Source organism: Amphiura filiformis, chromosome 4, assembly GCF_039555335.1.
Source record: "Amphiura filiformis chromosome 4, Afil_fr2py, whole genome shotgun sequence".
In the NCBI taxonomy this organism is placed as follows: domain Eukaryota; kingdom Metazoa; phylum Echinodermata; class Ophiuroidea; order Amphilepidida; family Amphiuridae; genus Amphiura; species Amphiura filiformis.
In genome coordinates this window covers 57,709,688-57,723,488 of record NC_092631.1, presented here as the reverse complement: position 1 = coordinate 57,723,488, position 13,801 = coordinate 57,709,688, and the positions used below count along the sequence as shown (strand labels likewise).

General features: G+C 36.1%; 1 protein-coding gene across 2 annotated transcripts in view; it reads left to right on the top strand.

The window, feature by feature from the left end:
* LOC140151119 (uncharacterized) overlaps positions 1–13,801 on the top strand; it is a 42,029-nt gene that overhangs the window by 9,198 nt on the left and 19,030 nt on the right. Inside the window, exons 7-16 of one of the 2 annotated variants that reach the window (XM_072173342.1) lie at positions 3,024–3,137; positions 4,202–4,315; positions 4,735–4,851; positions 6,243–6,470; positions 7,177–7,290; positions 7,670–7,783; positions 9,883–9,952; positions 10,444–10,526; positions 11,551–11,691; positions 12,703–12,921. In XM_072173342.1, coding sequence (XP_072029443.1) covers positions 3,024–3,137; positions 4,202–4,315; positions 4,735–4,851; positions 6,243–6,470; positions 7,177–7,290; positions 7,670–7,783; positions 9,883–9,952; positions 10,444–10,526; positions 11,551–11,691; positions 12,703–12,921 — 1,314 coding nt within the window. The remainder of the gene's footprint in view (positions 1–3,023; positions 3,138–4,201; positions 4,316–4,734; positions 4,852–6,242; positions 6,471–7,176; positions 7,291–7,669; positions 7,784–9,882; positions 9,953–10,443; positions 10,527–11,550; positions 11,692–12,702; positions 12,922–13,801) is intronic. The other variant, XM_072173343.1, reaches the window with a different exon arrangement.

Sequence of the window (13,801 nt, the reverse complement as noted above, 5' to 3'; positions counted from 1 at the left end):
AGGTAGAAGCTTATTATCCTCTTCAGCAGTAGTATTATTGATTGATTTAAACATCGTTTGATAAGTCAAGTCAAGTCAAGTTAAACTTTATTAATCCATTTCTGGAAATTACATGCACATATGAGATCATAAAACTACAATATATTAGAGAACAAGCATTATACAAAAACAGTTATTATAAGCAAAATGAAATTCAAGGGTACTCCCTAGAAATGGAATGAAAACATAAATTAACGACGGTACTTCAAGTTATGATAAAAATAGCTTGAGGAACAAATGAGTTCAGGTACCTGTCTGTATTTGCACGCGGCAGTTGCATACGACCAGATTTTGAGTTATGGTGATATGACAAGCGATGGTGGAGTGGATGTTGGGGATCCTCCATCACATCGGTGAGCTTTTTCAACAAAAGATCAGTATACACTGTCTCGAAAGCCTGTCGTGGTGAGCCTATGATTCTACTAGCTTCTTTAATTACCATTTCCACCCTCTGTCTGTCCCCTATGGTAATGTTCCTCCCCAACAAAGTAAACAATATCGCCAAACACTTGCTACAACTGAATCATAAAAAAGCGAGAATACGAGAATTGACATGAAAGAAATTCAGTTTCCTGAAACAATACATGCGAGAGTTCAGTTTTTTAACCATGTGATCAACATGTATATGCCAGTTCAGCTTGTCATCTATCATGATGCCAAGGTACTTGTATGATGACACACGCTCTACGTTACCTCCTTTTAAGACAACGGGACCTGGAGAACGACTTTTAGAGGTTCTAAAGTCAACAACCATTTCCTTTGTTTTGGAGACATTTAGCTCTAAGTAGTTAGCATCACAGTAGTTGACAAACCGAACAAGCTGTTGTTGGTAAACAGTATCATCATCATCGGCAATTAGCCCAATCATGGCACTATCGTCCGCAAATTTAATAACAGGACATGCAGGGTCATTCGATCTAAAATCGGACGTGTAAATAGTGAATAAGAATGGTGCTAAAACTGTACCCTGGGGGGCACCAGTATTAGATGTAAGCATATGAGACAATGTACCGTTGGACGTAAGTCTGACATATTGAGAACGATTGGTTAAGTAATTTAAAATCCAGGCCATGAAAGAACTAGGCACGCTACTACTGCCCATTAATTTTTGAATCAGCAAGTGCGGTTGAATGGTATTGAAAGCGGACGAAAAATCAAAAACATTGTCCTGACTGTGTTGCCAAACCTAGCAGTACCTTCGCAATGATGATACATTTTCTCCAACAAGAACAAAATAGCATCAGAACAACTACGATTACTTCTGTAGGCAAACTGCAGAGGATCAATGTGGTCTTGAACATAGTCGAACAATGCTTTCTTGAATAATCTTTCACACACTTTCATCGGAATTGATGTTAACGCGACAGGCCTAAGATCATTCATACAAGAGATGACAGATTTCTTTGGAATGGGGATTATGCAAGAACGCTTCCAGATATCAGGAACTAACTGCAATCTGAAAGACCAATTGAACATGATTGCAAAAATGTCCGCTAACTGTTCAGCGCACAATTTGAGCAATTTTGGTGTTATATTGTCTGGACCAGCTGATTTAGTGATGTTTAATTTTTGGAATTCATGACATACGGCATCACTAGACACTTCAAAAACACGACCATCGTGAAACACCATATTGCTCTCGAGAGTGGTGCGCAGGCTACTAATCTCAATACTGAAATCATGTTGGTCAAAACGGTTGTAAAAATCATTGAGATCATTAGCATATTCAACAGTCGTTTCAGGCAAGAAATTTCTTGAACTGGAAGTATTTGCATAACCACTAATAAGTTTCAAACCATCCCAGACCTGTTTCATGTTATTTTGCGTAAACCTTTGTTCAAGTTTTGACCTGTAAGCCTCCTTTTCAACCCTAATAGTTCTTTTTAATTCCGTTTGAACCTTTTTCAGCTCTGTCTTGTTACCCTGACCAAACGCTTCTTTCTTCCTGTTAATAACGTCCTTGACACCTTTTGTTATCCAAGGTTTGTTATTGGGAAACACTTTGACAGTTTTAATGGGTATTATCGAATCGACACAAAGGTTTATATAACAACTGACAGTTTCAGTGAATTCGTTTAGTCCGGGATTAGCATACATAAACATAATCCAGTCAGTACATTCGAATGATGCTTGTAATAACTGAACAGATTCTTCACTCCACTGCTTTATTGTCATTGTCTGTGGTCGTTGACGCTGAACAACTGGTCGATACTTTGGTGACAACAATACCAGGTTGTGGTCAGATTTACCCAGCTTTGGTTCTTGTTTGCAAACATATGCGTTTTTCACATTCGAATAACAATAGTCAAGGATCTTATTCGTTGCGATAAGATACTTGTCGCAACGAATTAATACACCTATGAATACGACCTTCACATACATTTTACACTTTAACTCAGAATACAATTTGCCGAGTTTACGGCTGATTCGCCGCGTCCACTCACATATCATGATCATCATATCCCGTCCAGCTCACATTGGGCGCCCCATTCCTTTTTAAAGGAATTTTTATTCGACTCCCCTACATGGGACCAAGTTTTAAAAACGGTGAAAAGCCACACAGGAAAGAGTTGTTTAACTTTGGCCCCTTTTTACATTTTGAAACGTTTTTTTGGTAGATATTGATGTTTTTTTTATTTAAATAAGAAATTACTTCTTCAACAGACGCACATTGCACATACGTAACACACGGTAGCAATCCAAGTGAATATATTATATAACAACAAACTGCAGCAACATGCAACATTTGTTTAGACAAATTATATCCAAAACCACATTTATTACATTGTTTAACTTTGAAAAACTCGATCGAGGTCTTTTAATATATTGTTTGCAAAATCCGTTCTTTTATATGTCCGTATTGGAAACTTTTAATACACATGTCAGCTTTTTTTCCAACATATTTTCTGGCTACGTCGCTCTTAGAATGAATAAAATAAATGTATTTCAATACAAAATGCTTATTTTGCTTGATTTATTTACAGGTTTCAATGCATGCGCAAGTCATCCATGCTTGAATGGCGGAACTTGTTTTGTAGGATTCAATGCATATATCTGTTTATGTGCATCAGGATATGAAGGCTCTTTATGTGAAATTGGTAAGATAACATTATAGTTTACTCTTGCAACTACAACAAAAGAATACAAAACAAGTTTTTGTGTTGCAGCAAATTAGGCGTACAGTGTTGCTACAATATGTCACAAAGTATCCAAAATATTATCCAATTTGTCTCTGCTCATTGCTTTGTATGTATTGAAAAGTGAATAACCTTTTATGGCATTTATATGGGATTCAAAGAACATCGACTTTACGCTGTCGATATGGCATGGTAACTAAAGGTGCATAGTAATTGAAATTAATTAATACCTTATAGCTGAGGGAATTGCTCAAAGTGTGAAGCCAGCGGAGAGGTACTGGACTTGGAGTTCCGAGCAAAGGACGGGAGGAATGATAAAACGGAAGGGAGAAACATTTCTGAACTAAATTAAACAAGGAGGAATATGAAGTTGTTTAATATTTTTCAATATTCAAATGGCACATAATGTAACATTTCATAATGGTATGAAATATGTAATTTACGCAGGTTCGTAGATCGAAATCCAGAATGTTCACTTAAATGTGTACGTTTCAGCAACGCTCTTTATGAACACTTAATGGGTAGTGACTGCTATTGGCAACCAACGCTAGAAGTAGTTCCAGCGATGATCCCAGAGTTACCAGTTGGTTTTTCCTCAACATGCTCAAGGGGTGTTCCTGGTCCCTATTTCAATTATATGGTATAATTGGTACTGTCCTTCGTCTCTCTTCATGGTGATGCCCCTTCTCTTTCTTTTTACTATATCCTCCTTTTAATCAATCAATCAGTTACATTTATGGCATAGCGCCAAATTCATTTCAAAATGTTCAACGGCACTCATTAGCTCAAAAAACTACTGTTGATAAGCATCCTGAAATAGATGTCTCTTCAAAAGCTTTTTTTACTGTTCAAGAGTACAAATTTGGATTGACCTGGTAGTTTATTCCACAATCTGGGAGCATAGGCAGCAAAAGCTCGGTCACTATAAGAAACACAAGAGAGGTATCATCTGAGCATGATGATTAAAGCTGTCTTAAAGTTGATTTGAAACAAACACTCATTATCATTATTATTTTCTATTTCAGACATAAATGAATGTCATTCCAATCCCTGTATGAATTCTGGTAATTGTGATGATAACGTCAATGGTTATGAATGTCAATGCAGACCTGCATGGACTGGAACACATTGCGATATAGGCAAGTATACAATCATTTTGGATGATACCAATACCGGCAGCTTGCTTGTTACAGATGCTACATTTTGTTATCTTTCTTACTGGTTACATTTTTCAGAGGTTCTACAAGTATCTTGTTATTTCTTACTGGTTTCATTGTATTGTCTACAACGTCAATAGCAACTATGCAATTATCAATGACATCTTTTTTACAATAGCAAAGCAAAAATATTTCAGTGCCAGGAAAAAGATCACATATTATTTTTTCTTCTTTTGAATATTTTTCTAAATTTTGTCAATACAAAATCCCATGTGTAGTCATATTTTGTCTGTACGTTAGTATAAGCATAGATAGTAAAGTCTTCTTCACATACATTTTCCATAAAGTTATGTGAGATGTCATACATATTCATCAATATATTTGCATATTTTATTCCACAGAGTATGGTAAGGAGTGTGAAAGTACTCCATGTCTGAATAATGGAATATGCAACAATGCAGAAGGCCGCTTCACATGTACATGTCCAGAAGGATTGACAGGGCTAATTTGTGGAACAGGTGAGGTGTATATTTTTTTTACATAAAAACACTTCATACATATTCATGACCCAACAGTGTCTGACCAATATAAACTCATGGCTTAAAATAGATTTAAGTACTGAAATGTAATTTTTCAAGGGTAATTTATTCGGAGCACTTGACAGAAGATACGCAAGCCAGGCCAAAAAACTGAGACTATATCAAATACAGGTATAAACTAGCTCAGCCATTAGCAATATTAAACAATTTTACTATTACCTGCAATGCTAGATAAAATAGGTTGAAATAAAAAATAGAATGTGCACCTTGTAATGACCATATTTTCGTTATTGTTAGAGTAATGAATGGCGCTTTCTTTAGTGTCAAGTCTAAACATTACCCTCACCCGAAATACCGCCCTCCTGTCCTAACAATCAATGTTGGGTATACATGAACAAAATGACAGGATTCAACATTGAACAGGGGCTCCTTTGCAATACCGTACTAATTTCGGGGTGCACCGCTCAGTCAGACACGCCGCTAGTACGATTGCACAAATTTCCTATTCTTAGGGGTTTGTCAGTCCGAAAATGAAATACATTGCGCTAGTCAGAAAAAGCACGCGCTAGTCCGAAGATCCGAAATACACTGCGTTATTCTGAGACTAAAAAACACGAGCTAGTCTAAATTCAAAACCGGACTAGCGCCGTACTATTTAGACTATTTAGACTATTTAGGCATGTATATGTCACTCAGCTTCAGCTTTAGGCAGATATTTTCTCTAGTGTTTACATGCAGATATGTCAAGTGGTATTTCAGCCTCTCTGAAGAAGGACACATATTGTGCGACGGAGGAGGGGCAGATTTTGATCAAATTTTTCTGTAGATCTGCATAAGCGAACTTCGGAGTAACCGATCGGGGGGGGGAGCTCCTCTGAGTCGAGTTATTTTTGCTAAATGTATGTCATGCAAGATCACCCATTTGAAAAGTATTTGGTGATTGGGGTGTGTGTGTGTGTGTTTGCATGGCTGCATTAACCGTCCTGGAGGTGACCGAGCTGGATTCCCCATCGAAATTGAGAAGGTGTGTCAAAATGTATGTCAAAGTCCTGTTTAAAATATTAACATACTAACCCCCTCTACCTTCCATCTATACCCTGTATATGTTTACTAGGTGTATTTTTAGGCGCCGGGAGTTCACATTTATGTGGTTCTAGTACAGTGGCGTGTCTTCGAGCTTCCAAAACAAGGCTTTCATTTTTTGTCAAAGGGACAAGACAGGGAATGAGAATTAGTTTCACTTTGTCCCGAAGGCTGTTTCAGAATAGGCTGGTGATAAGCAAAAGTTGAGAATTACACGCAGAGGCAACAAAAACATCTTTTCAAAATGAATGTAAACATGTTGTTATTTTTTTTCTTGTTTTGGTTAGATGTAAATGAATGTGATAATTTTCCATGCTTGAACGAAGGGACCTGTAGCAACACACGGGGTTCATACACATGCAACTGTAGGGTTGGGTGGACTGGCTTTAACTGTGAGGTGGATATCGATGAGTGCGCTACTCAACAATGCCAAAATGGAGGGAACTGCGTGGATGCTTTGAATTCTTATCAGTGTAAATGCTTGCCAGGTTATGAAGGACTCAACTGTGAAAGAGGTAAGTATTATAGAATTTCTGCATATAAAAAATTCTGGTTTCAAATTGTTTTTATTAAATGGGGGGCAGATGTCGCCTTCAACCGACAAATCTAAGAAATAATGTTCGCGCACACGTATATCCGGGGAAAATAGCCGACCTGCTCCTATACTAAAAATGAGACTTCCTGAACAAATTGCACACAATTACTAATAGTACTCAGCCCGGGGGTTAGGGAGGTACCACCTGGGGAAGCAAAGCTGCACTGCCAACAGAGGTAGTTGACAGCATGGGCTAAACAAAAATGCATTATATAGTGTTATGTGCCCCATAAATGTTTCATAATATTCATTAAAAGTTATGTATTTTGTCATTAGACATTAATTCATCTCCATTGGTTTGTACATGGAGTGTTCTGAAAATTCTAGAAAATGCTAGTAAACAATCATACATACTGGAAACTACTAGAATAACCATGATTGCCAAGGCAGTAAGTGGTGGCGTTATTACAGTAATCATGGTATCCCAGCAAAGCAAAGGTTTGCTATTTGACCCTTTGTAAATACCATGCCAGAACAGTGGAGTGTGTAGCAATGTACAAAAACAATGAATTCACAATCATTCTTTATATAAATGACTATGTCGATATACAATACCAGAACAGTGAAGTGTGTAGCAATCAACAAAACTAATAAATTTACCAAAATATATGCATGATTTATTCTAGATATAAATGAATGTGCCAGTATACCATGCCAGAACAGTGGAGTATGTAGAAATCTTCAAAACCGATATACATGCTCATGTCAGGATGGCTATGCTGGATTCAACTGTGAAGAAAGTAAGTAATAATCATAGAACTAGATTGAAGACGTCAGATTCCACAATGTTTGCATGTGGAGGGAATTCTGCAATCTACCCGGTAAATGTTTGTAGTACTTAATATAAAATTACTATTATCCAGCATCAATAAATTTCATACAGACCACAAAAGATGTCTAAAATTTTGTGTACTCATTGAAGAAAACTAATTTTGCGAATTTAAATTTACTTTCGATGACATGTGGAAAATATAATCGAATGTTCAAATTCATGGTTTGGCTTTTCACAAAAATATTGAAATCATTTCGAAAAGTGAAGGGTGTGGCTGCCAATGCTCCTGTGATTTCACAACCACCTTAGATCATTATTTATGATTGTATTTGCTTCATTTATTGCAGATATTGATGAGTGTGCTAGCTCACCATGTATGAATGGCGGCACATGTGAGGATAACATTAATGCATACATATGTCAATGTTCTAGTGATTGGGGTGGATTGAGATGTCAGTTCAGTAAGTCATACTGATATAAATTAAGAATATGTATATCCTGTGAATTATATAATTAATATGCATTATCCCGAGCCATGTTTATTTCCATTTCAAAAATACATGCACAAAAAAGCATGCACATGGGCCGAAATGACACCCTTTATATCGAGCTTTGGAATCTTCTTTATAGAACCCATGCTTTAATATTTCAGTGCTCCTGTCCGACCCACCACAATAATAAAATAATTTTTGACTCATTTAAAAGAAAGCTAAAATTGCCTTGTACTTGATCAAATAATATGTGACCTGTCACGGCGAATAATAAAATTGTTTTATTTTGTGTATAGAAAATATACATCATAAGCTTTAAAATGGTATATTATTTGACTTCAAACGATATCCAGTAGCGGGGTTATGGTTTGTTGAACTTTGCTCCTTCAACAAAATGGTAGCTTTTTTCGTTTCTACGTGTGTCTCTTTTTCCACATTGCTGGCAATAAATATCAAACAGTCATAATTGGTGGTCATATCAAATCCCCAAGTCAACGAGGTTCAAGAAAGTTCTCTCATTGTTAATTGTTGGTTATACATACCTATACAAAATACAATGCCTGGTAACCCATCACTTAGCCAAACAGGATTTAGCCAAAGCAAACAAAGACCAGAGAGCTATTACAAATTCTATTGCCATCTAAGGTAGAAGCTTATTATCCTCTTCAATAATAGGATTATTGATTGGTGTTTGACTATCAAAATGAGATAGATGTCGCGCCAGCCAGAGATACCGATGAATACGACCTGCATACACATTTTACACTCTAACTCAGAATACAATTTAGGGAATTTACGGCTCATTCGAGCTGTACGGTCACGTATGTTAATGTACTGTTTTTTTGGGGTACTACGAAAGGAAGTATATGCGTGTCTACTAATACATATTAATGTACTAAATCTCAAAAAAAATAACTAACCCCCCTTAAATAATGGCCATTATTCAAAAAGAGGCTATCGTATTACAAATCTGTAAAATGCGTTGGAAGCAGAATTTATTTCTGCGTATTTTGACACCTCATTTGATACGATAGCCTAGAAAACAATAAAACACCGGTCAATTTAATGTAGTGAGGTCCAGATTTGAAAGTTGCACTTATATACAAATTTTTACAATACAAAAACACTCAGATATCATTACACAGATTTACATATTTGTAATACAATCACCCGTTTTTCAATAATGGTCATTATTTAAGGGGGTTAGTTCCTTTTTTTGAGATGTTTATTACCTTTATCTGTAAAACGGAGAACCCAAAGTTGAAAAACGGGGACCCCCTAGAAATTTCTCAGTAGCTTTATGGGGTGATTTTAAGGGGTCCCCATTTTACAGATTACCCTGGGTCAATCTGTTAAATGGGGACTCCAAAGTTGAAAAACGGGGACCCCAAAGTTGTGTATGTTGGAAATGAGAAATTAAGGCCTCAACTCTTTGCAATATTAGTATATCCATGGTAAATAAATTGGCGAGATTTGGACACTCATCAGTAGATGAGAGAAATAGAGAGAAGAAATAGGGGCCCCTGTTTTCAATGTTAGTTTAACGACGGTGACGGTATTTAATTCAGTGAAAAATGATGTAACGTATTAAAGCAATAATGTGTGATTTGCATAAAGAATATATTTAAATGTTTGTTTTCACTGATTACATTATCCACTTTTAATTTCGAGCCAAACAAATGAGGTATAACGAAGAAAATTGCGATTTCATTCCAGCACCTACAATGCGTGTACTACACTCACCGATCATATTATATGAAATACTGCACGGAGCATCGCGCTCGAAGTGTGTACATATCCATAAGCTGATATCCACGGGACATTTTAGCAAGCATTCGATCGGTACACTCTGAATAAAACCTGGTCGCCCCGGTTTTAATATAAAAAGTTTTAATTTTACTCTTATTAAAGCACTTCAGGCTTAGTCCTTTTCGTGGTAGTTTAGTACACCACTGGGCATGCAACAATTAGAAATACGAGTAAAATTGAGGGCGTCGCGGTGAAGCAAATCACTCATTATGGCTTTAATAATTTTAAGATAAAAACATTTGCTTTTATTATTGCCACAGAGCTATGTCCAGACGGCCTCTGTCTAAACGGTGGATTTTGTGAACCTAACGCTACCACGTTGCAATGCAGGTGATACCAACAATTTTCCACTAATCCAAGAATTGAAACTTATTTTAATTAATTAAAATATTTAATATTTAATTAATTTAATTTTGAACATGTATAGTGGAAAATATGCCCCCTTATGATATGCGACCATTTATTCTTATTTTTTACACCATTTCTTCTTTCTGTATTGAAGTACTGCATTATTTTCGCTGTTAATACTAGAGTTGTGAGAATTCAAAATGGTAGTTGGACTTTCTCCATTTACATTACTTTGAAACTTTTATCTAGCGGGAGACCGATATCAAACATAGAATGCGCGTGCGTTTGGACATGACATTTTCAGATTTGTGTGTTTCGCACGTTAACAAAAACAAAGCATTACAGAACTATTATTCATATAATATTGCACGGCTTGCGTCATCGACACATACCTTTTGCATTTCGTTAAAAATTCAATCGTGATTTGTGACACCATAGAATATATATATTTTTTTTTACTTTCCCTTTATAAGATGCCCCCCTGAATGGACGGGAACTCAATGTCAAGCATTCGCCGAACAACGTCCAAATGAACCAGCAACAGTCAACCAGCCAGGTACAGATTTCTGCAAAGCTAAGAATATTTAGAAGAAATAATTAGGCCTATATGATACTGCATTAAAGCCGTAATGTACGATTTCCGTCACGTTTTAATTTTGTTATTTACCCAAACTGTCGGTTGAAATAATGCTAGTAATAACTGTCAGAAAGGGGTTCTGTTCATTTAATGCAGAAATAACGAGGTAACTTGAAAAAGAAAAAAACACTGGCTATTTTAGCATATTAACGTGTAGGTCTATGGAGGACTGATGTGTAAATTATGACTTTATGTCGAGCATTGCTCTGTTGTCCTGCAAACAGTACGAATTTAGCTAATTCCATTTAGGTGTAAGTTAAGATATGTATAAACATTACAAATACATGTACATTATAGCAAAAAAAAAGAAGTTTTCATAATATGCGATCGTACATTTTGGCTTTAAAAATATATATATTGCACTCTGGCCCAATCGCTTCAAAAGAGAGATGGACATCCCTGCCTGTAAACATAGGTCCGTCCCGAGGAGATTTAATGTAGCTGCCATTAAAACGCCTTGTCAGATGTATTTCACACCTACCAAACGCAAGACACACAATTTCGAAAACGGGACGTTGAATGTACACTCGAATGAGTATTGATTGGCAACATTTTCCAATATGTCAGCACTCAAATCGGACACAATAGATAAATAGATGCCTCAGTCCGTTGGATTGCCCCCTTCAGTCTTTATTTTTAGTAAAAGTAGAACTCACATACCGGGGCTCGAACTCAAGTGAGCGATGCTATAGATATCCTTTCAATATTATGAGTCCGCTAATGGCTGTGTAAGTTGTAAACAAGTGTTTAAATTAAATCTGAATTTAATTGAATCGAGTGAAGATTTTCAAGAAATGGGGGAATATGTGTTGAGACCTGTGAGAGGTTTGAAAAAATGACATAATAGGTTATAAATGAGATAATTGTTATTATAAAATCATATTATTTAAAATTGATTATGATTTGTGTTTGTTCTTTATTTTGTTTTTCTGTCACGTTACAGTCATTATTGGCATCACCATTGCAGTCTTTGCTCTTATCGTAATCGTGATAATAGTAGTTGTGGTTGTCCGTCGTAGGTTCAAGAGGCAAATGACACCAGATGAAGATATAGCGTTGGATACGACTCATCATTATGAAAAAAGTAAGGCACATTTTTTCTAAACGTAAGAGATTTTCCTATAATATATAAAGTATAATATCAAATAATCGCAATGAATGTTTTATTTCATGGTAAGGATTAATCTAGCAAATCAAAAATTAATTACGTCATACAGTTTCTTTAATTTGCTTATCACCCAGAATGATATTGACCACCCTCTATTGTTATGCAAGTTTAAAATCAGGATTAAAAAAGAAATATATAGTATCAAGCATTATGGCTTTCTTCTGATATTTACTGAAAAATTGGAAATATTACTTTTTATTTCCCCGAGAAATTTATTCTTAAATTGAAAACGTGTAGCTGATAATCGACACCAAATTCGATCGGTTCCAGTGCCTAATTAAACGACTGAGTGAGCTTTGTATAACAATAGTCAGCGAGTCACTATTCCAGAAAAATACAGCACTAAGTTTTTTGGATTAAACAAATATTATCTTGTTTTGTTAAATGTAACATAGCTTAATCCTAATCCTTTAGGTATCCCTAACTGGCAATAAATGTCAAATTTTAATGTTTGGTCAATTTTTGGAAATAATGGCCAAAAACATGCATTGTTAGGGTGTTGTTCGACCTATTTCGTATTCTGTGACTATCAGGCCCAAAGACTTGAACAAAGGCTAATTTCAAGTTATGCATTGTAATTTTTGGAAAACACATTTCCAATCTTTTTCATAACCAATTAGCAAAAATCACATATAATATTAAAATTACGAGCTAACTTTTAGCCTATACTCAAGATTTTGAATGTTTAGACTTACAGTTTTGTCACTGCAATTGTAAGAAAACATGGAAAATTGCATGTTTTTGGATCACTTTACTGCAAATTGCAAAAATATGAAAATTTGACTTTTATTGCCAGTTAGGACTAACTAAAGGATTAGGATTTAACTGTGTTTCATTTGGCCAAAAGGATAATATTTTTTATTTCCAAAAAATAATGCTGTATTTTTCTGGAATGAGGAGTAGCGTTCTGAGTGTTATCATTTACAGAAATTACAGATGTAACAGGTGGTGTTTTATGCAATGACGCTTTGTATAATGTTGATGAAACGATATACACCACAGCAACAGATTACGGCAATCTTAATGAAGATTTTGTCTTCCCAAGAGAGAAGCTTCATATTGTCAAGGAACTCGGCAGCGGACAGTTTGGGTGTGTCTTGTTAGCTGAAGCAGATGGCGTTAAGATGGCTGTTAAGACACTCAAAGGTATTGTAAATAGAGTGGCTAAACCAGATTGTTATTTGGGAAAGAAAAAAATAACTATAGACGAATCCAACGAGCCAAGTCATGGTCAGGATTTGGTCGGCCATCTTTGGTTTCCCGCTAGCACCAACCTGGGGTTTTGAGCGCCCGATTGTGCAAATAAAAGCCGGCTAACACCTGGAGAAGATGCAAAGACGAGGAGGGTTAATAGAATAATATATACAATAGAGGTAATCCTGTCGAATCTATTCATACATATCCTTAGTTTTGTTCATCCATTTGTACATCTATGAATAGATGCGACGGGATTACCTGCGGAATTATCTCTATTGTATTATTCTATTAACCCTCCTCGACCTTATCTAGGTGTGAGGCGGCTTTTATTTGCACAACTGTTGGAACTGTATATTGTGTTGTAAACTTAAATCATTCCTTTGTCTACCTGTGTTTTCGCGGAAGGTGTAAAACGGGTGATGGAATGCAGTTTAAAATTTCCGCCAAGGCCGAATCATTTCACATTTTGGATGCATTGCAGCCGACGGGGACCCAACTAAAGGCTGCTAGTCAGGTGTAGGAATGCGTGTATTTGGATTCGTCTATAGCTATAAAATAACTATGGCTATAGTAGTAGTGGTAGTGGTAGTGGTAGTGGTAGTGGTAGTGGTAGTGGTAGTGGTAGTGGTAGTAGTAGTAGTAGTAGTAGTAGTAGTAGTAGTAGTAGTAGTAGTAGTAGTAGTAGTAGTAGTAGTAGTAGTAGTAGTAGTAGTAGTAGTAGTAGTAGTAGTAGTAGTAGTAGTAGTAGTAGTAGTAGTAGTAGTAGTAGTAGTAGTAGTAGTAGTAGTAGTAGTAGTAGTAGTAGTAGTAGTAGTAGTAGTAGTAGTAA